The sequence below is a fragment of the Geotrypetes seraphini genome, chromosome 3 (genome assembly GCF_902459505.1).
Source record: "Geotrypetes seraphini chromosome 3, aGeoSer1.1, whole genome shotgun sequence".
Taxonomy (NCBI): Eukaryota; Metazoa; Chordata; class Amphibia; order Gymnophiona; family Dermophiidae; genus Geotrypetes; species Geotrypetes seraphini.
In genome coordinates this window covers 185884172-185910399 of record NC_047086.1, presented here as the reverse complement: position 1 = coordinate 185910399, position 26228 = coordinate 185884172, and the positions used below count along the sequence as shown (strand labels likewise).

The window sequence follows — 26228 nt, the reverse complement described above, 5'->3', positions numbered from 1 at the left end:
AGTGCATGGTAAACAGCAATGCAGAGAAACTAAATGCAGGAAATTTACTGCAAGGTCTGAGGCAGCATAGAAAGGCTAGGGGAGCCACTGACCCAAACCCCCTGTTCCCAGTAGTTTTCTACATTGTTCACTGGCAATCTAATTTCCCTCCCTTCACCCCTGAACCAATCTGACCTTTTCTCACCCCTCCATCTCCCACGCAACATAACCAGAAATCTGGTAGTCTACTAGCCCCTCTCACAACCCAACCTCACACCCCCCTTCCCACCCCCTCCTGATTTAGAAAAAAGAAATCCCTGGTGTCTAAATCTCTGGTTCCCCCTCACCCTCCCCAAGGCCCCTCAGACTTCAGAAGAAGCAGGAACAATTCCACTTGCTCCTGCCTCTACCTCCACCTTCTTTGGAATGGCAGTGCCCCACACTGTGCAAACAGGGATGCACCAGCTAAGCTAGCCTACCATATAAGGAAGATGACAGAACTGGAGGCAGGAGCAAGTACGCATTGCTCCTGCCTTATTTAGAAGTATGGGAGTCTGGGAGGCCTCAGGGGGCCCCCACTAGATGCTGGGGTTTATTTTTGTTCAAGAGGGTCTGATGGGGTGCCACCAAACACTAGGAAAGCTTTATTTAGCGTAGAGGAGGGGGTGGGGTCAGTGGCGTAGTAAGGGGGGTGCGGGACATGGTCTTCCTCGGGGTGCTGGTGCCCCCTTCCCACTTCTTCCCCCATTGCCCCCACGCCCCTTCCCTTCCCCCATAGCGCAAGGAGCCATGAACTTGCTGCTCGCATCAGCTTCGATGCTCCCTCTGTTGACACTTCTGGGACTTGCACCTAGGAAGTGACGTCAGAGAGAGTGCCGAAGCTGACGTGAGCAGCAAGTTCGTGGCTGCTGACGCCGAAGATAAAAAGATACGGGGAAAGGGCGCGTGCGCACAGCAGGGGGGGGGAAGGTCACCACCACCCCGGGCACCGCTCACCCCAACTGCGCCACTAGGTGGGGTTGCTTTTTCCTGAGTCATGAAGAAAAGGGGAAGTTGGATAGGGTAGTGGTTTTTTTGCCTTTTTTATCCCTTGTATCATGCATTTTTCTTTTGCTGCTTCCATGCATGAACTTTCTAAATTTGTGCCTTGAACACATTGCTAGTAAATTTAGGTCAGACCAGCCTTGCCCTCTTTTTTTTTTATTCCAGAGGCAATGGAGATTTAAAAAAAAAAAAAAAAATGACTTGCTTAACTCCCTTGTATTCTCAGTCCACTACTCTAGAACTGCCAAGTTACCCAGGTTGGGGAGGGAGACATTTTAGTGGGTCCTGTTTTTGAACTTACAACCATTTCAGAGTGCTATTTATAGTCCCTGGTTTTGCTTATTGAATACAGTACAACATATGCTTACTTCGTTCTCATTCTCACTTCCAAACTGTTACTGCTGCCATGCCCACAGCTGGACACTGCACTTCTACTTCTGGAGAGAGGAAATATTGACAGGAAGCCTATACATGAAGTTCTGGGAGCCAGGAAAGTGAATGACTTATGGGTGGGGGGTGTAAAAAAAAAAAATGGAGGTCCATGGTAGAGGGCTTATAAATGTATGTTTGCCTGGGACCTAATGTAGTGTTGATTTGGTCCTGAGCATTAGACTATAACTCTTCCCCTCCAAAACCTGTGTCTGCACTTGTCCTTTATCAGAGAGGTTAATAAAGGAATACTATGGTCAAAATATCTTGAAGTTTTAGGAATCCACAGAAGTAAACCAGTAGGCTTTGGATTTGGATTAATTCATGCCTTTAGTTTAATTTATTTGATACACCGCAAATATAAAAATTAAAATCTATGGGGGGGCGTGGCTTGGACACGCAAGCAAATGGTCGGGTAATAGCAGTGCTCCGTGTCAGACAAGCTATTATTTCAAATTTAAAAGCTCCAAAATCGATATTTCGCTGAAAAAAAAGGTGGATAAGAAGAAAATGGTATCGGGTAAATAAAATAAAAACGATGCAGGAGCCGGAGGATCTGGAACAAGCAGTAATAAAAGATCAAAGCCTGAACCAGGAACACCTTTAAAGGTTCCGCTGCCTTCAGAAGTAGATCCAGACATGATGGCAGAAATAAGACAGATCAAAGATATCGTTTTAGAAATCAAAAAACAACTTCAAAAGGCAATTGACATACTCACAAAAAGAGTGGACCTAATTGATAACAAAATAACTCACTTAGAAGAAAAATCGGAAGAGGTACATACTGAAGTTATGCAAAATAAAAAAGCTTGGAAAGAAATGGAAATAATAAAGAGAGACTTGGAAGATTGTTTAAATAGAGAAAAAAGAAATAATTTAAGAATTATAGGGATGCCTGAAGGAGTGGAAAAAAATGATCCCATCACCTTCCTTGAACAATTCCTTCCAAAAATCCTGCCTCTGAAATCCAAAGCGCCTCTTGAAATTGAAAGAGCTCACAGAATACCAGGACATAAAACAGCAGTACAAAAAGGTCCAAAAACTCTAATATTTAAATTATTAAGATACCAACATGTTGCTGAAATATGTCAGCTGGCTAAGGAAAATAAAAATTTACGATGTCAGGATGCACGTATACACATTGTACCGGATTTTGCCAGAGAAACTGCCTTCAAAAGAAAACAACTACTGGATTTAAGACCTCAATTAAGGGCACTAGGGGCAAGATACGGACTTCTTTATCCAGCGGTTATGAAAGTAACTTTGGGAAATAAAACGCAAAACTTCACGGATCACAAGAAATTAGCAGAATATCTAGAACAATGTGAACAACCAATGACTTCTTAAATAAAGAACTGAGTAAGTTTACTAAGATTGAACTTATATCAAATGATTCTGTTTATATTTTATTTTATTTTAAATCATTACTGCAAATATACTCTGGAAAAAAAAAAAAACAGATTGAGTCAACTGTTTCGAATGTATGGAATTCAACTTACTTTTAAAAATAAAGAAGGTCATTGTCACGAGCATGGAACTTGACTCGGTGAAGACGTAGATAAATGAGTGACGCGAAGGGGGGCCGAGTGTTGACTTCCCCTCGGTTACAGTGCACGACTCTGGGAATGGATTGATAGCGTCGGATTTTCTGATCGGCTGAGGAGAATAAAGAATAACTGTCTTCCTGCCAGATATTCCCTCAGTGCCACGAATATGCCCGAAATATGGTGATTTGCTAAGACATTGCTGAAAAATACGCAAAAGAGTATGCATCAGGAAATCTTCATTTAACCAATGAACTGCACCGGAAGTGAAGAGGATTGGTTTGTTTCACATCATCACGTCTACGGAGGAAGAAGAGGGACTTTGAAGAGGAAGTTATAAAAAAAAAAATAAAAAAGGCGTTCGTACCAGAGGGACTACACGAACTGAAAAAATATTAAACATAGGATATAATATGTAGAATGAAATAAAATGTCTTGCATAGAAAAGAATAATATCTTTATAGGATAGATAGGTTTTATGACTCAGATATATGCTGAATCCATTCTTTTTAAGACACAGTCCTCCACAGGATATAGAGGAAAGTTTATGCATAGAACTCACTAAAGATTTTAATTGAATGATTAAAATAGGAAAAAGAATGAGAAAGAGAATGGGTTATGATAGATTTTAATTTGATTATAATTTTTATCTTCTAATTTTGGATGAATGGATATTATGGAATAGAAAAGTAATGAATATGAAGAATGATTATAGGTATGGAAGATAAAGTGTTTGCTTAATGATTTTTAGTAAACTTATCCTAGATAAGAATTTTATAAATTCAAAATATTTTAATATACATTTAATTACACTTAACATAATAAACTTGGAATAGATGAAAGTATCCATATAAATAAGAAAGTAGAGATATATAAATTGTTAAATTTTAATAATAATATTACTATTGTGGAGCTTGGAATAATTTAAGTATTTTCTTTTTAGCTTGTAAGGAGTGATGTTACCGGATCTAATTTTGCGTTTCCAAGTATTCGTATATGTATGGGGTGGGAAGGGAGGAAGTGGGGGGGTATTAAATTTTAAGGGTCTGTATAAAATAGGTAATTCTTTGATTTATCTTATATGTGGGAAAAAGGAATTTATAAAGAATTTTGAAGATTGGGATGATATGTTACAAATTATATTAATACATAATGGGTCTTAAGATAATATCTTTAAACGTTAATGGTCTCAATCACCCGATTAAAAGAAAAAAGGCATTATTATTTTTAAAAAGACAGAACGCTGATATATGCTGCATACAAGAGACCCATCTGTCAAATACTGAATCTATAAAACTAAAAGATGATTGGGTCAAACAATGTTATTTTTCTTCGGCAATAGGGAAAAAAGCTAGTGTTGCTATATTAATAAATAAAAAATGTTCTGCTTCATTTAAGTTTAAGGCAGCTGATCCTCTTGGAAGGTGGGTATATGTGGAAATGGACATGGGAAATACCACCATGACGCTCTTCAATATATATGCCCCTAATTCGAATCAAAATGAATTTTTTAAAACTCTGCAACAATTGATTCTTCCACTTGCTACTTCAAATCTAGTAGTAGCAGGGGATTTCAATGCTGTCATGGATCCACTGATGGATAAAAGTCCGAGAAGATTTATAAAATCATTAGGCCTTGATAATTTGATACAATCTTGTGATTTAAAAGATATTTGGCGTATTCTTCATTTTGATGGTCGGGAATTTTCGTTTTGTTCACAGGTTCATAATTCTTTTTCTAGAATAGATTACATTTTTGTTTCTAATCAATTAGTACATCAAGTCACACAGGCTGTCATTGATCCAATTATACTATCTGATCATGCTGGAGTGTGGATTGAAATTAAAATAATAGATCAGAATGGAAATAGACCTATATGGAGATTAAATAATACATTGCTTGCAGATACTGACTTTTGTGAAAATCTTTTGGAAAAAATGAAAGATTATTTTCAAATTAATGATACAGAAGAAATTTCAATAGAGACTTTGTGGGATGCTTTTAAAGCATACATTAGAGGACAAATTATTTCTTATTCAGCTTTGCAAATAAAAAAGGAAAAAAAGCAATTTATAGAATTGGAAAAAGTGGTGAAGTCTCTAGAATCAAAATTAATTGAAAAATGGGATTATTTGACACAACAAGAACTTTTAAAAGCTAAAGGTAAATATAATGAAATTTCTTCAAAAATTATTAGAAAAGATCTATTTGTACAGCAAGCTTTGTATTATGGAAATTCGAATAAGGCGGGAAGAATGCTAGCAAATTATCTTAAAGAAAAACAAAAATAATTGCTATTCAAAATGAGAATGGTGAAATGTTATCTCAAATTAATCCCATTATAAAACAGTTTTTTAAAATTTTATAAAGATTTGTATTCTTCTGAGCCTTATTCGAAAAAGGAAAAGGATGGTTTAGATTTTTTAAAGTTAATAGAGGGACCAAAGATTCCTGAACATATAAAACGAAGTTTAGAAGAGCCAATATCCTTAAAAGAGTTAGATACAGCTTTGAAATCCCTTAGGGTTGGATCCGCTCCAGGTGGAGATGGTTATACAGTAGAGTTTTATAAATCATTTCAAAACATTATAATGCCCTATTTATTACAATTGTATCAGACACAACTAAATAAAGGTTGTATTACAGGTACTATGGCTGAATCAATAACTATAGTTTTACCTAAGCCAAATAAAGATCCCACTTTGGTTTCAAATTATAGACCTATATCTTTAATAAATGTGGATGGAAAAATTTTAACTAAGACATTAGCATTAAGATTGGCTAAAACTCTCCCTTTCATTATAGATATGCATCAAACAGGTTTCGTTACTCAAAGACATTCATCTCATAATACTAGATTGGCACATCACATGTTGTATTTGACAAAATCCATTAATGACCCAGCATTCTCTATTTCATTAGATGCTGAAAAAGCTTTTGATAGAGTGGAATGGTCCTTCATGTTTCAGGCAATGGAATGGTTTGGTATAGGATCCGGATTTATACAAATAATAAAAGCATTGTATAGCTCCCCTGCTGCTAGATTATATATCAATAATAATTTTTCAGAAAAATTTATTCTACAGAGGGGGGTTAGACAAGGATGCCCACTATCTCCTTTGCTTTTTGATATCGTTTTGGAACCCTTGTTGTTAGCTATAGAACAGGTAAAGGAGATACAGGGTATTCCGCATTCAGATAGAGAATATAAATTATCAGCATATGCGGATGATATTTTACTTTATTTGAGAAATCCGGAAACAACCATTCCAAATTTGCTCGAATTGATTGAAAAATTTGGAAAATTTTCAGGATATAAAATAAACTGGAATAAATCAGAAGTGCTTCCACTCAATGTACATTGTACAAAATTCTATTTGACTCATTTTCTTTTATTTGGAAAGAAGAAGGATTAAAATACTTAGGAATTTGGATTACAAAAACTGTGGATGAGACTATGAAAATTAATGAAAAAATTTATTACAAAAAGTGTCAGAAATGTGTGAGCAATGGAATCCTTTGTGCATATCTTGGTGGGGGAGAGTGCAAACTGTAAAAATGATGATCTTACCAGTAGTTTGTTACCAAATGGGAATGATACCAATTTTTTTTCAGGGGACTTTTTATAAAAAATTGGATAAGATGTTAACAAAATTTATTTGGCTTGGAAAAAACCTCAGAATTGCTCTAGTATCTTTACAAAGACCAATTGCGGAGGGAGGGGTAAATTTTCCAAATTTTTATAGGTACCATCAAGCCTATATTATGCGTCAGGGTATGTATTGGATCCTCCCAGAGCCCATTGAACATATACCAGATTGGTTCTGGTTAGAATGGAGATTAATGTTTCCTTTACGTCTGAATCATGTTATTAGTATTCAAATGCCAAGGTTATATAAGGATCACAAAATATTTGTTGATACTTGGAAAACTATAAGATATATAAGTAATCTAACTCCTATTAGAATAACTAAATCAACGACTCAAACAATATGGCTCAATCCAAAGATCAAAGTTGTCGGTTTTAAAATTATCTGGAAACATTGGATGATCGCTGGAATTCGTATTTTAGAAGATGTAATGAATAAAGGTAAACTGCTTGAGTTTTCACAATTGCAAAATAAATTTGGTTTGAATAAATCACAATATTTCAGATGGATGCAATTGAAGCAGGCCATTCAGACAGGGTTCTCTGAATGGAAAAACCTTAATAACTATCATAGTATGGAATTCTTATGTTTTCAGATAGATTCCATGGGTCACCAGGCCGCAATGTGGTATAAATTAATATCTGGATTTGTACATAAAAAGAAAAAAAATGGTCTTAGAGACATTTGGAGCATTGAGATTAAGCATCAGATTAATGCATCTCAGTGGCCACGACTTTGGTCTTGGAGGTTAAGATGTACATTGTCAGCCTCTATGAGATAAACTTGGTTTTTTATTTTACATAGAGCTTTATGGACCCCCACATGTTTACATAGAATAGATAGCTCTAAGTCTAATAGATGCTGGCATTGTCATCTTGAAGCAGGGACATTAGATCATCTTTTATTCTATTGTCCATTCATATTAATATTTTGGAAATCAATTTGGCCTCAAATTAATAGGATGTTAGAAAATCCGGTAGCCTTGACATATGATACGATTTTGTTTGGTACTGCAATGAGAGCTCGAAGTCAAATTTCATCAAATAACAATAAACTGGAGTAGCAGTACAGCAAATTACACATAATTGGAAAAATTATGACAGATTGAACTATAATTTTTGGTGGAACTCAGTTTGCCATATATATAAGATGGAGCGTACATTTGCAACACAAAAAGGATATATGGATAAGTTCAAGAGGATTTGGGGACCATTAACAGATTTTTGCAATGACCGATTTTAATTTTTTCCCATAATAAGATAATGGTTAAAGAAGGGAGGGAGGGAAGGGGTAAGGAATTTATTTTCTTTATTATACATTATAAAAAAATATATCATAATGAATGATAGTATTATGTGAAATTAACGTGATAAAGAGAGGGAAAAGGGTTCATAATTAAATAATATTTGACTAAATCATTACAATATATATGTTATATAAATTCATAAGAAAAATAATATAAAATATGGTTTATATAAAGTACATTATAGAGATATCAAGTGTATTGTTAAGATAATTGTATGGAAAATTTATAACACTTGTTGATATATGAAAAAATCAATAAAAAACTTAAAAAACAAACAAAAAAAAATTAAAATCTAATCAGTTTATAATAAAAAGTATAAAAGAGAAGGAATAATAAGACATAAACATCATAAAACGATCTGGAACACATGGGTAGATATGAGGGTTGATTATAGTAATTCAAGGGATCCTGGGGGAATGGTGAAAACATAAGGAAAGGGAATTAAGTTCTGCCTGCAAAAAAGAAAATGAAACTGATTTGGACCATTAGATAAAGAAAAAAAAATCTATGTATTAAAAGCTTGCGAAAAATGATAGGCTTTTAACTGGGCTTTTTTAAATCTTAAAAATAAAGACCTCCTTTTATGAAGCCGCTTTAGTCTTTTTTTTTGCCAGCCGCAGCAGGGTTAGCTCCAACTCTCATAGGAATTCTATGAGCGTCTGAGCTTTAACCATCGTGGCCGGTGATTAAAAAAAAAAGCCTAATGCGGCTTCATAAAAGGGGGATGGGGAGTTTTGCTCCATGATGCGAACTCATCTGGAGTATTGCATTCAATTCTGGTCTCCTTATCTCAAGAAAGATATAGTGGCACTTGAAAAGCGACCAAGATGGTAAAGGGGATGGAACTCCTCTTGTATGAGGAAAGACTAAAATGGTTAGGGATCTTCAGCTTGGAAAAGAGACAGCTGAGGGGAGATATGATTGAAGTCTACAAAATCCTGAGTGGAGTAGAACGGGTATAGGTGGATCGATTTTTCACTCTGTCAAAAATTACATAGACTAGGGGACACTAGATGAAGTTACAGGGAAATACTTTTAAAACCAATAGGAGGAAATTTTTTTTCATTCAGAGAATAGTTAAGCTCTGGAGTGTGTTGCCAGAGGATGTGGTAAGAGCGGATAGCGTAGCTGGTTTTAAGAAAGGTTTGGACAAGTTCCTGGAGGAAAAGTCTATAGTCTCTTATTGAGAAAGACACAGGGGAAGCCACTGCTTGCCCTGGATCAGTAGCATGGAATGTTGCTACTCCTTGGGTTTTGGCCAGGTACTAGTGACCTGGATTGGCCACCATGAGAACGGGCTACTGGGCTTGATGGACCATTGGTCTGAACTTGTAAAGCTATTCTTATGTTCTTAAGTTTCTGATCTAAGTTAAAAAGGGAAGGGAGTTCCATAAAATTGGTGCCATAATTGAAAGGCAGTAAGTACTGTATTTTCCTGCCCCAGAAGATTTGCAATCTGAGTTCGTAGCTAAAGCAGTAGAGAGTTAAGTGACTTGTCCAAGATCACAAAGAGTTGCAGTTCTGGGTGACTAATAAAAATGATTTGCAAAAAAAAAAAGAATTGCAGTGGAATTTGGACTGGTCTTCCCTGGAAGCCATTATGCTTCTTTTCCACTTTTTGCTTTTGCTTGTAACTGTTCCATTTTTTAAAATCAGTTTACAGCATTTTAAATTTGATTTGAAGTATAGTCGCAAGTAATATTGGAGCTTCTATTTTTGTATCAGTGTTTTGCCTTCTCCAAATATAACTGAACTTGTTGTTTTATTTTGGAACTAAAACTAGCAGCATTTGAAAGATAACTGACTGAGAAAAATATTCTTGCACACTCCATGAATTTTTTTCTGATTCAGGATATTGTTTGAAATTCTGGGAGACCAAGTGAATCCCATGCACATTACTCCCATTTTATAAAATATATTTTTGGGTTATTAATCCCAAAATATTTATCATACTAAGCTCAGTGAAATTTTACTTCTAATTCTTACAAGTACAGGACAAATATATTAAATGCTTCCATTTCCAAATAGTTTACTTGGAGCTCAGGAGTCATTCTATATATCTCTAACTTTGTATTTCATTTTTATTCAAAACCTCACAACCAAAACATTTTTTTCACAGCATATCATTTTTATCATTATAGTCCAAGTCTCCAACTATCACTCAAACCCCACTCTATTCCTGAACCTTTGGGTAGTCAATCCCTTCTCATTGAGAAATATTGTAGGAAGCTTTGTTTGCATACTTTTGCTGCTCCTCTCTTACCTCTGGGCTGTCCTCCAATTCTTCAGTTGTCTTCCTATAAGCGAGACAGTAGGAGCTTGTCTTTTCTGTTCGTGTTTATTTATCTTTAAATTAAGTATTTTTCTGCTCTTTCACAAGGCTTCCTTTTCATGCTTCAGAGGATCCCCTTGAGGGACAACTCTGGCTACAGGAGAGTGCAGACTCTGAGGCAGAGTGTCTGCTTCCAAGAGGTAGGCTGCTTTGCAGTGCACCCACTTGGACAGCCTACATTTACAATTTGGGAGCCTTGGGAGCATAGCTCGCCCCATGATCGTCTGCTGGTGGGTTTGAGCTCAGGCTTCATGGCAGTTTTCCTCCAGGTTCAGGGCCGACTGTGTTTTTCTTCCTGTTAGCATGCACAGGCTCCAAAGGGGGTTTAGGTCAAAGGCCGGTTCGTTGGGCCCAAGAGGCAGTCAGAAGAAACAAGCAAGCCAGATTCTGCCTCCTGTCTCATAACTTCTGTTTCTACCCAGGCAGGCTGTGAAAGTGATGAAGTTTCTGGGTTAGCGGCAGGCAGTGTGTAGGAATCACTGCCCCTTTGAAGCCAGAGAGAGAGTTGTGAGTGAGGTGGGGGAGGAAAGAAAGGGAAGATGCTATGCATGGGATTGAGAAAGCACTTATAAATGTTTGAGGCTTGTGCAGATGAGGACAGAGCTTGCAGGGATGGAGATAGATCCCACAGGGACAAATTTGTCCCCTTGTCATTCTCTAGAAAGGAGATCAGGGAGGGGAGCCCTCCTTTATTTTCTGACCTGGGCCCTAGCAGGTCTAATACCAGTCCTGACCCTTATTGTATAGCAGGTAGGCAACCCCAGCTGAGGACCTCCTCCAAAGACAGCCAGAATGCCCTTCTATCAAGCTCTGCAGTTGGTGACAGTATCCTTGAACCACGGACAACTAGGTATGTATGGGTTGGCAGCATCATTGGCTTAGAGACTTTGCTGCTGCCTGCCAAGCGTAGTAAAAGGTAGTTCTGGCCACTTTCAGAGAAAGTCTTCAGCTAATAGAGCTTGGGGATCCTCATTAGCTTAAGTATTTATAGTTTGAGGTGGGGATAGGACAGGGCAGAGAAAACTTTGTGCCCACCCAAAATTGGCTGGCTGACTGCCACTGACCCACTCACTTTGAGCTCAGGCCAAAATTTGTTGTCTGGCAACACCACTGTTTGCAATACCATGTTACTCTCAAAGAGCATTAAAGGGAATGAAACTAGGGGGCGTGGCTTAGCGCACACACAAAATGGACGTGTGATCGCGGCGCTCCTCTTACCTGGGCAACGGTTGACTAAAAAAAGATTTCCCTTTTAAACCGATTTTGGCGAAAAATATCGGAGAGGAGAGCGGGAGCATGGCGAGCACCCGACAGAGTAAAAGTGAAACTGGTGGGGCGGCGAAAAGGCAGAAGCAGGATCAAATTACCCCGAGTAAGGTTCCGCTTCCTGCTGATGAGTCGGAGGAGTTAAGCAAAGCTGAAGTTATGGGGGAACTGAGGCAAATTAAACAAATGCTGACAGAGAATGTGAGTAATATGGCAGAAATGAAGGAAGAAATACTGAATAAACACAGACAAATGGAAGTAGCTAACAAAAGAACAATAGAGTTAGAAGTTAAAATGGAGGGTTTAGAATGTGAAGGAAAAAGATGTAAAAATGACAGTTTGGAAATAATTCAATTGAAAAATCAGCTGGAAGATTACGAAAACCGTGGAAGAAGAAAGAATATAAAACTTTTTGGAATACAAGAAAATTTGGAAGGGAAAAATGCCATACAGTTTTTAGAAAATTTAATTCCTAAATTACTGCAGTTGGATTTCAAACAGCCTTTGGAAATAGAATGGGCACACAGGATTCCAATAAAGAGTCTGGAAAATCAAGGGAGACCAAGACCATTAATATTCAAGATGTTAAGATACCAGCAAACAATAGAAATTTTAAATGCTGCCAAAAAAGATAAAAATTTAAACTATAAAGGGTCCAAAATATGGTTTTTACCAGACTTTGCTAAAAATACAGCAAACATTAGGAAGAAATTCCTTGATCTGAGACCTCAATTAAAAGAAAAAGGATATAAGTATGGGTTATATTACCCAGCAAAAATGAGGGTATCTTGTGGGGATAAATCTTTGTATTTTGTTGACCCGGAAAAGCTAAAGACCTTTCTTTCAAAATCAGAACCTATGTCATTTTAGCACAATGGATGTTGAAATGAAGGGATAAATATTAAGACTGGATTGATGGATATTGAACAAAAAGTTTAATATAAAGAACTATGGGACTTTTGTTTGTTGGAGAAAGAAGAATATGCAACAAAGAACAGGAAATAAAAATGGACAAGTGAAAAAGAAAATAAAAGAATGTAAAGAAGAAAGAAGAATGAAGGATGGACTGGAAAGACATTAAAATGAAGTTATTTGACTGAACTTTAGGAGACTGAAGGATGGATGGATGGAGTAAAGAATGAACAAGAAGGAATAAAGGACTTGACAAATTAACAAAAAGGGAAAAGTGAAGAATGGATAAGAAAAGAAATTGATGTGAAGAAGAAGAAAGCAGGATTGATAGACTAAAAGGATATTAAATAAAATGACAATTGGCAGTCAAGAGTCTTAAGAGTGGATGGATGGAGATAAGAAATAAATATGAAAGTTCAGCTAATTTAATAAGTCAGTAAAGGAGAAAATAAAGAATGAAAGGACAACAAGAAGCAGATTGCAAAATGGACTAATGATAGACAGGACAAGTTATATGACATTTAGATGCAAGTAAAAGAAAGGAAAATGAATAATATAAAAAAGATACATAATAAGAATTTATTGGTAGCTGAAGGAATGTAAAGATTGATGATGTGATATTATAGTTTTAAAAAGATTGGATTTACTTTGGAAAAGAGGAAATATTAAAAAAAAATTAAAAAAAATTATAAAGTGAAAATTTTATTTTTGAAAATGAAATAAAAATGTTTAAATATAAATAGATGATAAAAACTTATAAAATTGAAAACAATTTTTACAGAAATATATGAAGATATGGATATTTGTTTTTGGATATTAAAAAATGATAGGAGTAGATGGAATGGATAGTATAAGATATAAGAAAATGATACTAATTTATTAAATATATGATTATGATAGAATTTTGTTGAATGAAATAAAATATTGGTGGAATGAATTAGAGATTGGTGAAAAGATAAAAATGCGTTAATGGAATGTTAGGAAATAAATATGGTTATGTGACCAAAGGTTAAATAATAGATAGAGAAATTAATTACTTTAAAATGGTATTTAAAAAAAAAAAAAAAGGTTTTATGATTAGAAGAGAGATATAATTAGATACATTGTGGAGGGGTAATGAGTTTGTCTTAATAAATGATAAAGGGGTTATTAATAAATATTGGTTGCCTGGGGGAGAGGGGGGAAGTTGGGATTACTGGTCCAATGTGTGTCCTTAATCAGTCATTATATTGGGGGGGGAGGGGTGGGAAGAAGGTGGGCATTAAAGATATTACTAGGATGATCAAGGAAAAGAATAAGGGATTGGGTAATTTAGGGGTAAGAATGTGTGCCATTGGGAGAAGTTCTTTAGATCTTAGTTATGGAAGAAGGGAAGAGGAAGATTATGATGAGGAGTTTAAAATATATTATGTCTTTTAAGATATTTTCTATTAATGTCAATGGCCTGAATCATGTAATCAAAAGGAAAAAGGTATTATCATTTTTAAAAAAGCAAAACGCCGATGTTTATTGTCTGCAGGAGACTCATCTTAATATAAAGGAATCACAGAAACTAGCGGGTGAGTGGGTGAAAGAATGTTTTTTTGCTCCAGCAGCAGGTAAAAAAGCAGGGGTAGCAGTTCTTATAAATAAGAAGTGTATGGCCAATTTTAAGGTAGTAAATTCAGATCCACATGGAAGATGGTTACATGTTGATATGAGTATGGGAAATAATACCCTGACGTTGTTCAATATATATGCCCCTAATTCGAATCAATCAGAATTCTTTAAAAAGATGCAGAGTATGTTGTTACCACTGGCTGCTTCTAATTTAGTGGTGGCTGGAGATTTTAATGCTGTAATGGATCCATTAATGGATAAAAAACCAGGTAAAAATATAAAATCTTTAGGTTTAGATAATTTGGTTCAATCATGTGATTTGAAGGATATATGGCGTATTCTTCATTTTAATGATCAGGAATTTTCATTTTGCTCACAGGTTCATAAATCATTTTCAAGAATAGATTATATTTTTATTTCATCACATAAGGTGCAGCAAGTGATTAAGGCTTCCATTGATCCTATTATCATTTCGGATCATGCGGGAGTATGGATAGATTTACAATTAGATCAATTAGAAAATAGAAGACCTCTTTGGAGATTTGATAATGCATTGCTTGTGGATGAAAAATTTTTGGAAAATTTTAAAACACAAATTAGTGATTTCTTTCAAATTAATTTAGTGGAAGATACATCTATTGAAAATGTATGGGACGCCTTTAAAGCGACTATGAGAGGTCATATTATATCATATTCTGCTTTTGTTAGGAAACAGATTAAAATGCAGTATATAGAGTTAGAAAAAGAAATTAAAGTACTAGAAACTAAATTGGTAAGTAAATGGGAACATGATGTATTGCAAGCTCTTTTGAAAGCAAAAGGTAAATATAATGAATTAGCTTCAAAAATGATAAGAAGAGATTTGTTTTCCAAACAGACAATGTATTATGGAAATTCTAATAAGGCGGGAAGATTATTGGCAAATTATCTTAAAGCAAAAAAAAGAAGAACTAACATTAATGGGATAAAAGATGATAATGGTATAATAACCAATCAAATGGATATAATTTTAAAACAATTTCTAAAATTTTATAAGGACCTGTATTCTTCCAAGCCTTATTTGGAGAGGCAAAAAGATGGTAAAAATTTTTTAGATTTAATTAATGGACCTAAGGTTCCTGATCATATAAAACGGAGTTTAGATGAACCTATATCATTAAAAGAATTAGAAACAGCATTGAGATCTCTTAGAGTTGGATCCGCTCCAGGTGGTGATGGTTATACAGTAGAATTTTATAAAACATTTCAAAATGTCCTTTCCCCATATTTACTAAATTTATATCAGACACAACTTATAAAAGGTGATATTAAAGGTACTATGGCTGAATCAGTAGTAATTGTTTTGCCTAAGCCAAATAAAGATCCTACTTTGGTTTCGAACTACAGGCCTATATCTTTAATAAATGTGGATAATAAACTTTTGGCGAAAATTTTGGCTTTGAGATTAGCCAAAGCTCTCCCACATATTATAGACACGCATCAGACTGGTTTTGTTGCTAAAAGGCATTCCTCTAATAACTCTATTATTGTTTCATATGTTAAATTTATCCAAAAAAATGGATGAACTGGCTTTTACAGTTTCATTGGATGCAGAAAAAGCGTTTGATAGGGTAGAATGGAATTTTATGTATCAGGCTTTAGAATGGTTTGGTATAGGTTCTGGATTTATACAAATGGTAAAAACATTGTATAGCTTCCCGATTGCAAGATTAAATATTAACAATATGATATCTGAAGGTTTTCAATTGCAGAGGGGAGTTAGACAAGGTTGTCCTTTATCTCCTTTGTTATTTGATGTTGTATTAGAACCCTTATTGTTAGCAATACAGCAAGCAAGGGGGATACAGGGTATTCCATATTCTGATATGGAATATAAAATTTCGGCATATGCGGATGATATTTTACTTTATTTGAGGAATCCAGAGTCTACCTTATCTTGTCTATTGGAATTAATTGATATGTTTGGCAAATTTTCAGGTTATAAAATTAATTGGAGTAAGTCTGAACTTATACCTTTAAATGTTCATTGTGTAAAAGGATTATTTGACGCTTTTCCGTTCATATGGAAGGAAGAAGGATTTAAATATCTTGGCATTCAAGTTAAAAATACAATTGAAGATACAGTAAAAGAAAATGAAAAATTTGTATTAAAAAGAGTTACGGAGTTGTGTGAGCAATGGAATCCTTTACATCTTTCTTGGTGGGGGAGAGTTCAAACTATTAAAATGATGATTTTGCCTGTAGTTTGCTACCAAATGAGTATGATACCTATTTATTTTCAGGGGTCCTTTTATAAAAAGATAAATAACATTTTAACGAAATTTCTTTGGCTTGGTAAAATGCATAGAATAGCTTTAGTAACTTTGCAAAAATCAATTAAGGAGGGAGGGGTAAATTTTCCAAATTTTTATAGGTACCATCAAGCCTATATTTTATGTCAGGGTATGTGTTGGATCCTCCCAGAACTTATAGATAATGCACCGGTTGGTTATATTTGGAATGGCGCCTTATGTTTCCCCTAAATTTAGTTCATCTTCCAAGTATCAACATGCCTAGAAGATACAGGGAAAATAAGATATTAATGGATACTTGGAAAACATTGAGGTTTATTAGTAAATTAACACCTATCCCAATAAACAAGTCAACTAATCAGTCTATATGGATAAACTCCAAGATTAAAATTGGCGGAGCTCAAATCCTTTGGAAGGACTGGATTATTGCAGGCATTAGATCTCTGAATGATGTTATTTCGGAAGGTAAACTGCTGGAATTTTCACAATTGCAACATAGATTTGGTCTTAGTAAAAAACAAAGTTTTAAATGGTTGCAATTGAAGCAGGCCATTCAGGTTGGGTTCCCTGAATGGAAAACATTGAATAATCAATATAGTTTAGAGTTCTTATGCTTCCAAGCAGACTTCCTAGGGCATCAAGCCGCATTGTGGTATAAATTAATATCTGGATATTTGAATAAAAAACCAAAAAATGGTCTAAAAGACATTTGGAGCATTGAGATTAAGCACCAAATTACTGCATCTCAATGGCCACTAATTTGGTCTTGGAGAATGAGATGTACAGTGTCAGCATCTATGAGACAAACTTGGTTATTTTTGTTACATAGAGTGTTTTGGACCCCTACACGTTTGCAAAAATTAGATAGTTCTAAGTCTAATAAATGTTGGCACTGTAATCTGGAACCTGGGACATTGGATCATTTATTGTATCATTGTCCCCACATTAAAAGTTTTTGGAATGCAATTTGGCCACAAATTAATACATTGATGGAAAATCATGTAGCACTATCATATGATACCGTGTTATTTGGAATGATGATGAGAAAAAAAAGTCAAATTTCACCAGAGAATAACAAGCTTTTATTAGTCATGACAGGGGTTGCCATTCAGCATATAACCAATAACTGGAAGAATCATAGTAACCTTAATTATACATTTTGGTGGAATACAATTTGTCATATATTCAAAATGGAAAGAGCAATAGCAATACAAAGAGGGACATATACTAAATTTATAAAAATATGGGGGCCATTGACAAAATATTGTAGTGAATGAATAGTAGGATTTCTCTTCTTCTTTTCTTTTTTCGTGGTCTTCTTTGTGGCACATATGGAGGGGTGGGTAATGAAAATAATTTTACATAACATGTTATAATATGATATATAACTAGTCTTTAAGCCCGTTACATTAACGGGTGCTAGAAAGCAGCCCCCTTTCCCTCTCCCCCTTCAGTTCCTCCCTAACTGTCTCTCCATAGCCCCCCTTCTGTCTTCCCCCCCTAAGCAAAATGATCTGCCTCCCAGCACACCCCTCCCACCGAAGCAGACCCCTTTCCCTCTACCCCTCCAATTCCTCCCTGACAGTGTCTCCATGGTCCCCTTCTGTCTCCCCTCCCAAGCAAAGCTGTCTGCCTCCCAGCACACGCCTCCCCCCCAAAGCAGACCCCTTTCCCTCTACCCCTCCAATTCCTCCCTGACTGTCTCTCCGTGGCCCCCCATTTTGTCTCCCCCCAAGCAAAGCTATCTACCTCCCAGAACACCCCTCCCCCAAAGCAGACCCCTTTTCCTCTGCCCCTCCAGTTCCTCCCTAACTGTGTCTCCATAGCCCCCCTTCTGTCTCCCCCCCAAGCAAAGCTGTCTGCCTCCAAGCACACCCCTCCCCCAAAGCAGGCCCCTTTCCCTCTCCCGCTCCAGTTCCTCCCTATCTCTCTGTGGCCCTCCCTTCTGTTTCCCCCCCAAGCAAAGCTGTCTGCCTCCAAGCACACCCCTCCCCCAAAGCAGGCCCCTTTCCCTCTCCCGCTCCAGTTCCTCCCTATCTCTCTGTGGCCCCCCCTTCTGTCTCCCCCCCAAGCAAAGCTGTCTGCCTCCAAGCACAGCCCTTCCCCAAAGCAGGCCCCTTTCCCTCTCCAGCTCCAGTTCCTCCCTGTCTCTCCGTGGCCCCCCTTCTGTCTCCCCCCCCAAGCAAAGCTGTGTGCCTCCAAGCACACCCCTCCCCCAAAGCAGGCCCCATTCCCTCTTCCTCCCTCTTCCTTCTTCCCAGTTCCTCCCTGTCTCTTCATGGCCCAACCGATTTTCTCTTTTCACGGTCTGGCCAGCTCCCCTAGTCCCTTGCCGCCGCCACCCCCTTCCCTTCCCGCGGTCGACAAACCTCTTGGCTCGAGCAGCGGACGCAGCACTGTAAATACGCTGCTTCGCGGCCTCTACTGCCCCGATTTGCTTTTCCGTGTCTCTGATGACGTCATCAGAGACACGGAAGAGCAAATCGGGGCAGTAGAGGCCGCGAAGCAGCGTATTTACAGTGCTGCGTCCGCTGCTCGAGCCAAGAGGTTTGTCGACCGCGGGAAGGGAAGGGAAGGGGGTGGCGGCGGCAAGGGACTAAGGTAGCCGGCCAGACCGTGAGAAGAGAAAATCGGGTGGGAGGCTCAACGGGGATTGGGGGGGAGGGGCGAAGACGACGACGAAGACTGAGCCCTTGCTTTCTCCCTAGCTCACAGTACACCGCGATCTGGAGAGCAGGGAGTGCAACGGTTGCGGCTGGCAAACAATGCGGCTGGGAAGCAGTAAGGCTCGGGTCTCGCGCATGCGCACATCTGCAAAGCCACGGATATACATCTCATGGAACAGGGATTTCAGATCACGCAGATCTGAGTGCGCATGCGCGTCTAGCGTTTTATTATATTAGATGTGTATAAGGTGATTGGAAAATACTTGAAGGGTGGGGATAAAAATATGTTTAAAGTTTTATGTAGTAGATATAAAAGTGATATTGTATATTCATTTATTGTAATTCAATATTTTGAGCACTTGATGTAAAATATGAAAATGAATAAAGAATTTTTTTTAAAAAATGGAATGAAACTTACCTCCTCAATCATCTGATGAAAACTTGCTAATCCTTTTTTCATCCATCTTGCAAAATAATCCTCTCTCTTCCTTGTAATCTTTAATAGGAGCCTGGCCAAAGAACTTTTTTTCCTAAAACCTTTTTCACCTCCCTACAAGCCCCCATTAAATGCTTTGTGAAGGGATTAACAATTTTCTTTCAATCTCCTGCTTCTAACAACTGTATTAAGTTTCTCACTTCCTCTTCCTCCCATCATACTTGTTTTAACTATACTACTGATATAAAGTTCTCCACTTTCCAACCTAAACTATACTTCATAAGAGCTGCAAAGTAATATTTGGTATCACTATGTTATCCTATTGCTGTTTCCGGAAATTAATTAAGACCACTTTGTTCGATAAGTTTATTACTTAATGAGAGTTTTATTATTGAAATTCTATTTTACAAATATTTGTATTTTTTACTGTATTATTGTATTTTGCTGATTGTCCAGCTCTTTTTAGTGTAAACCACCTAGAACTTTTGGTTATGGCGGTATAAAAGAATAAAGTTATTATTATTATTATTCCCTGTGTAAAATTGCCTTAGCCACTTTTGGCCTCCCTTTTGCTTCTTAAATGAACTGAGGTATCTCTCTCTCTCTCCCTCTCCATACTAACAAATACTCTAAGACTCTGATTGACCCAGACGTCAATCAGAGGGGTCTTAAACAATTTGGGCCAATCAGAGTCTCAAGCCCCTCCCTGGTGCATCCCAAGATGCACTGGGGAGGAGAAGGCCCATTTTAGACAACACAGGCAGGTGGGAGAAGGGAGTCCATGTCCCTCCGAGTTATCTATTTTGAGGTAACAGGAGGGGGGGGTCATTTGTCAGTGGGGGAGAGTGGGCATCTCTCCCACTGTGCAGGGGGGGGGTCGCGGCCGGGATTTTAGGACAGCGGGAGAGTATGAGCATCTCTCCTGCTGTGGGGGGGGGTCACGGCCGGGATTTTAGGGCAGCAGGAGAGTGTGGCCATTTCTCCTACTGCATGGGGGGGTCACCGCTGTTCCAGGCGTGGTGTTCGCCACCACAGCAGGGAATGGGTGTTGTGATGTAGCAGAGAGAATGGGCATCTCTCCCACTGCATCACAACACAGGGGCTTTCTAGCAGTTTCTGACACTGACCGACACCCCTGGACCAGTCACTTATTTTTGTTGCCAAAAGCCAATGCCGCTTTTTGAAAATGGCTCAGCATTTTTTAAGAATCAACCAGAGGGCAACAATTCTGAATGCAACAATTCTGAGGAGGTTTTGATTTTTCCGTGAGGCAGGGCCTCACATTTTGGCCCCATTTCCTTGCTCTTACTGATGAAAAGATCCTCAAAAGGTTTTTTTTCTCCTGGTTGGTTAACCTTTTGAGGATCTTGTCAGTGTGGTTAACCATTTTCACTATTCTTACATTTTGGCCCCATTTCCTTGCTCTTACTGATGAAACCAAATGAGGCCCTGCATCCCTTCGCATCTTCCATGGACTGCCCCGTCTTCAGCATCTTCTCCTCTCCATCCTCCCATCCCCAGCACCCTTCACACGGTCCAGCAGCTCCCTCCTGCCGTCCAGCCATGGATTTCCCTCCTTCCCTTTCCCTTACCTTCTCTTCTCTTGTTGAAACTGGCGATTTCTATAAGGCTATGTGCTGTATTACAGCCGGAGCCTTGAAGTCTTGTCAGGTTGCCTGCTAGAAAATTCTCCTCCGATGCAACCGGAAACAGGAAGTTGCATCGGAGGAGACTTTCCCAGCAGGCAACGCAACGCAACTTCAAGGATCCGGCTGTAATACAGCACATAGCCTTATAGAAATCGCCAGTATCAACAACAAGAGAAGGTAAGGGAATAGGAGAGAGGGAGATGCATGGCCAGCCGGCAGGAGAGAGAGGGCTGCCGGATCAAACGCTCTTCACCGCGCGTTCACGCTCGTTCACCGCCCCGTGCTAACCATTCACCACTCCACGGGGCAGTGAATGGCCTTGTCCCCGATCTCACGGTGACCTTTTCTTTTGGTCACCGTTTTGGCGGGTTACCCGCGGCTAGCTGTGGGTAACAGCCACCGTGTCATTCTCTAAATCCAACTGAATTCTGGGATATTATGAATTATTTCTCAAAATTGAGGAAGAACAGGACTTTCCTACTATATGGGGAAAGTTCACCAAAGAAGTGTTAAACCAAATAGCACCAAGTCAAACATACGTAAAGAAAGAGAGGGTATCAAGAGAGTGGTTCGATGCTGAACTACTAGTTCTCAAACAGGAACTCAGAAAACTAGTAAGAATATGGCTCAAAACAGATAAAGAGGAAGATAAAAGAAACTGGAAACAAAAAATGAAAAAATACAAAACTCTGATAAAAGAAAACGTTCTAAACACTACACACAAAAAATAGGAACATCTAAAATAAATAGCAGAGAACTGTTTAAACTGGTGAATAGGCTAACAGACACTACACAGGTCCTGAAAAATAATAATAAACACATGCCATCGGTCGACACCCTTGCCAGCTACTTCAACAAAAAAATTTTAGATTTAAGAGCTACAATACCTACACCCACCCCCGATTTTGAACTCCAATTCAGACCGCAGGATAGGGTTTGTCTCATAGATGCTGATGCTGTGCATCTCATTCTCCAAGTCCAAATCCGTGGCCATTGTGTAACAGAAATATGCTGCTTTGTTTCTGTACTCCAAATGTCTTTTAATCTTGTTTTAGGTTTTTTTTGCCAAATATTCAGATATTAATTTGTACCGCTTAGCGGCCTGATGCCCTTGAAAATCTGTCTGGAAACATAGGCCCGGCAAGCTATACTGATTGTTTAAGGTGCGCCAATCAGGGAACCCTTTCTGAATGGCCTGTTTCAACTGCAACCATTTATAACCTTGAGACTTTGATATGCCAAATGATTGTTGCAATTGTAATAAATTTACCATTTTCCCATTTGAAATTACATCATCTAGACTAGAGTACATATGCCTGTCTGAAAGCCTGTGTTTTTTATAGTTGCCCTGTTAGCTAGATGTCTAGACTATGACTGGCTGGCAAAAGCAGCCTCTTAATTAGTCAGAAATAATGCGTGTTGATTAGACAGTCTCAAATCTAGTTTTGAAGCATGATCTATAAAAGCTATAATAGCTAAATTGTAAAATTAGAAACAAATGATCCTAAAAAGTTGATTAATAGCCAAATGTATCCCTTATAATGTAAGTACACAGACAAATTTATTGGGCCAACCAAGAAATTAAAAGGTCAGAAAGTTGAAGAAATGCAAAATTCACAAGTGGTTCCAGACTTTTGCACACCACTGTAGTTTAAGGAAAAACAGATTTCAGAGAATTGGACATTAACATTTTTTTAGTTGTGTATGTATAAATCTTTATCCAAGGACAAGCAGGCAGCATATTCTTACATATGGGTGATGTCATCCAAGGAACCCGGCATGGACAGTCAAAAATTGGACTGTCACTTTAAATCTTTAAGTCTGCCCATATCACGTGCATGCTGCTGCCTTCCCACCTGATATCAGCTCGCGAGCCCATCAGTTCTCTGCAGAGCTGAGAAGTTGTTCCTTAGAGTTTCTCTAAGCTCGTCAAACTTGCCTTCCCATTTCTTTTTTTCCCTTGTTTTCATCATATTTTTCTATTTTATTTCTTTTTCTTCCATTCAATTTTAAAAGGTTTTTTTAATCCAAATTTTTATTTCGGGCCGTCAGGCTCTCTTCAGCCTGTTTTCAGGCCGGGAGTGTCCAGCTTACCATCTGCTTGACCTCCCCAGTGCCACAGGATCATTTCAGGTACAGACTCACTTAACTGGTGTATCCAATGCCTAGGTTCTGAACTTTGAGATATTTCCTGTACACCCTGTTCTCAATTACAGAAGAGGTCACTTAAAGCCAGGAAGTTGGGTCAACTTCATGTACATCGGGAATGACTAGAGACTCCAACGCTCAACATCCAACAACAAGGTAGCATTGACAACCCGTTCCACCTCTGCTTTGCCAATGCTACCTTCCGGAGAACCTCATAAGAAAGCTAAGAAGCATAGACACATTTCCCCCTCTAGGCATGCATCGGCATCATCTATCTCCTAAGACTTCGAGCAATCCGCAATGCTGTCTACACATTTCAAGATAGGTTCCTCAATAATGCAGTCCTCATTCGAACAGGCAACCAGGTGACCATGTACTACTTGAACAATCAAGGAGGCACAGGCTCTCACTCACTTTTCCAAGAAGCAATTCAAATCTGGTCTTGGATGTTTCCTCACAACATATTTTTAAAAGCAGTTTGCCTAGCAGGAAAGCAGAATGTCTTAGTGGACAAGTTGAGCGGACTCATGCAACCTTATGAATGGTCACCCAACCTTATTACATTAGATACTGTCAGAATGAGAGACCGCAGAAGTGGACCTGTCTGTATCACGCTACAACCACAAACTTCCACCCTTTTGTTCCAGAATCTACACTCCAGATTTTCTGGAGTTGGGTGCCTTCTTCCTCAACTGGGAGAAGTTTCTTTATGCTTTTCCTCCAATTCCTTGTTGAGAAAACTCTACTCAAACTTCACTAAGAATGAGCCACCATGATTCTTACAGAATCTCAGTGGTCACTTCAACCATCTCTACTCCTACAACTCAACAATAGGGAATCGATCACATTTAAAATCTTTCCAATCTTGCTGACACAGAACAAGGGTTCTCTCCTTCATCTCAATCTGTGTTCGTTAGCACTCACAGCATGTATCTCTCTTCCAATGAGTAGATGCTTTCCCATTATTCCCATCATTGAAGATTCTAGAAAACCTTCTATACAGCACTTCTACTCGCTTCACAGTCTGGTGTAATCACCACTCACTGGATCCAATCACATGTGCTAGACTATCTCCTGCACCTTTCCAACTCTGGTCTCAAAACTACTTCAGTCAGAGTTCACCTTAATGCTTCAGTGCTTTCCATACATCACCACACAAAAAGTCATTGTCTGTGCATCCCTTAGTCTCTAGATTCATGAAAGGCCTTTATCATACCAAGCCACCTCTCAAGCCTTCTCCAGTGGTGTGGGACCTTAATGCAGTACTTTCTACTCCGATGAAGTCTCCCTTTGAACCACCCTCAACCTCATCTCTCAAGCATCTCACGTAGAAAGTCATATTCCTTGTATCTCTTACATCTGCAGGCCGAGTCAGTGAACTTCAAGTGCTTGTGTCAGATCCACCTTATTCTACCACGATAGGGTAGTTCTTTGCACTCATCTGAAGTTCCTCCCAAAGGTCATCTCGGAATTTCATCTGAACCATTTTATAGTTCTCCCTGTCTTCTTTCCAAAACCACATTCTCACTCTGGTGAAGCTGCACTCCATACATTGGACTGTAAACGTGCTCTGGCTTATTACTTGGGTCAGACCAAATCTCACAGAACTTCCACTTAGCTGTTCCTGTCATTTGACCCTAACAGACTAGGAAATCTTGTCACTAAGAGAACCATTTCCTCATGGCTGACGGACTATATTTCCTTTTGCTATGCTCGGGCTGAGCTGGGCTGACGCTTGAAGGTCATGTCACCGCACATAAAGTTTGAGTAATGGCAACTTCAGTAGCTCAATTACATTCCACTTTCATCAAGGACATCTGCAAAGCCACTTGGTCCTCAATTCCCACCTTCACATCTCAGTATTGTTTAAAGAAGAATTCCAGATAGAATAGTTGGTTCAGTAAAGCAGTTCTCCAAAAATGTATTCTTCACTTAGATGTCAACTTCCCTCCAACCCTTTTGGTTTTGCTAGGCTCATGGTGGTTGCCAATAACCCTCTTCTCAAAGGCATGATCCTGGCAGCTAGGGAGTCCCATATGTGAGAATATGCTGCCTGGTTGTCCTCGGATAAAGCAATAGTTACTTACCTTCAGTGGTATAGTAAGGGTGAGCGGCACCCCTCCCCTGCCCCCCTGTGCCCCCTTTCCCCAAACCTTTTAAACTTTTCCAGCGTGATCAGCATGCCCACGTCGGTGTCGGCTCACCCTTTGATGTCACTTCCAAGGCGCAGGTCCCAGAAGTGCAGCTTTGTAGTTGTGCTGGGGAAGTAAAAAAGCTATGGGGGAAGGCAAGGGGCATGTGGCAAGGAGAGGAGCGGGGTGGCCATAGGGAGGAGGGGTGCCACGCCCTTAGGAAGACCACACCTGGGGTGGACCGCCTCCCCTGCACCCCTTTACTATACCACTGCTTACCTGTAGTAAGTGTTATCTGAGAAGAGCAGGCAGGTATTCTCACAGCCCTCCCACCTCCCCTAGTTAGCTTCTTATCTTTCTTACTGAACTTATGGTCCCACAAGCCAGCATCGGGCAGGAAGGCACCCATACATGCTCAGCATGGGCGGACTTAAAGATTTAAAATGATGGTACACTTTTTGACTGTCTGTGCCAGGTTCCATGGATGACGTCACCCATGTGTGAGAATGTCTGCCTGCTGCCCTTGAACAACATCTGCTACAGGTGAGTAACTATGCTTTATCCCTCCTTTTCCTCCTGTAGAATGAAGTGACACTTCTGAGAAATGAGGTTGCTCAGTTGAAGCAGCTACTTCTGGCTCACAAGGACTGCCCAGTTACTGCACTGCAGAAGAAGACACAAGGTTATCTGGGTGAGTGCCAGCTTTCCCATCTGAGTGAATAGGGGCAGGCAAAGGCTGATTATAAAATAATGGGGCCATTGACAAGATATTGTAATGAATAGATACCATTTTTCCATTATAAATACAATAAAAAGGAAGGGATGGGGGGAGAGATTTTATAAT

General features: G+C 38.7%; 1 protein-coding gene across 3 annotated transcripts in view; it reads left to right on the top strand.

Annotated features, from left to right (window-relative positions):
- LOC117357509 (cyclic AMP-dependent transcription factor ATF-7) overlaps window positions 1-26228 on the top strand; it is a 302271-nt gene that overhangs the window by 273835 nt on the left and 2208 nt on the right. For all 3 annotated transcript variants that reach the window (XM_033938227.1, XM_033938225.1, XM_033938226.1), the window contains exon 11: window positions 25967-26075. In XM_033938227.1, the coding sequence (XP_033794118.1) occupies window positions 25967-26075 (109 nt within the window). The remainder of the gene's footprint in view (window positions 1-25966; window positions 26076-26228) is intronic.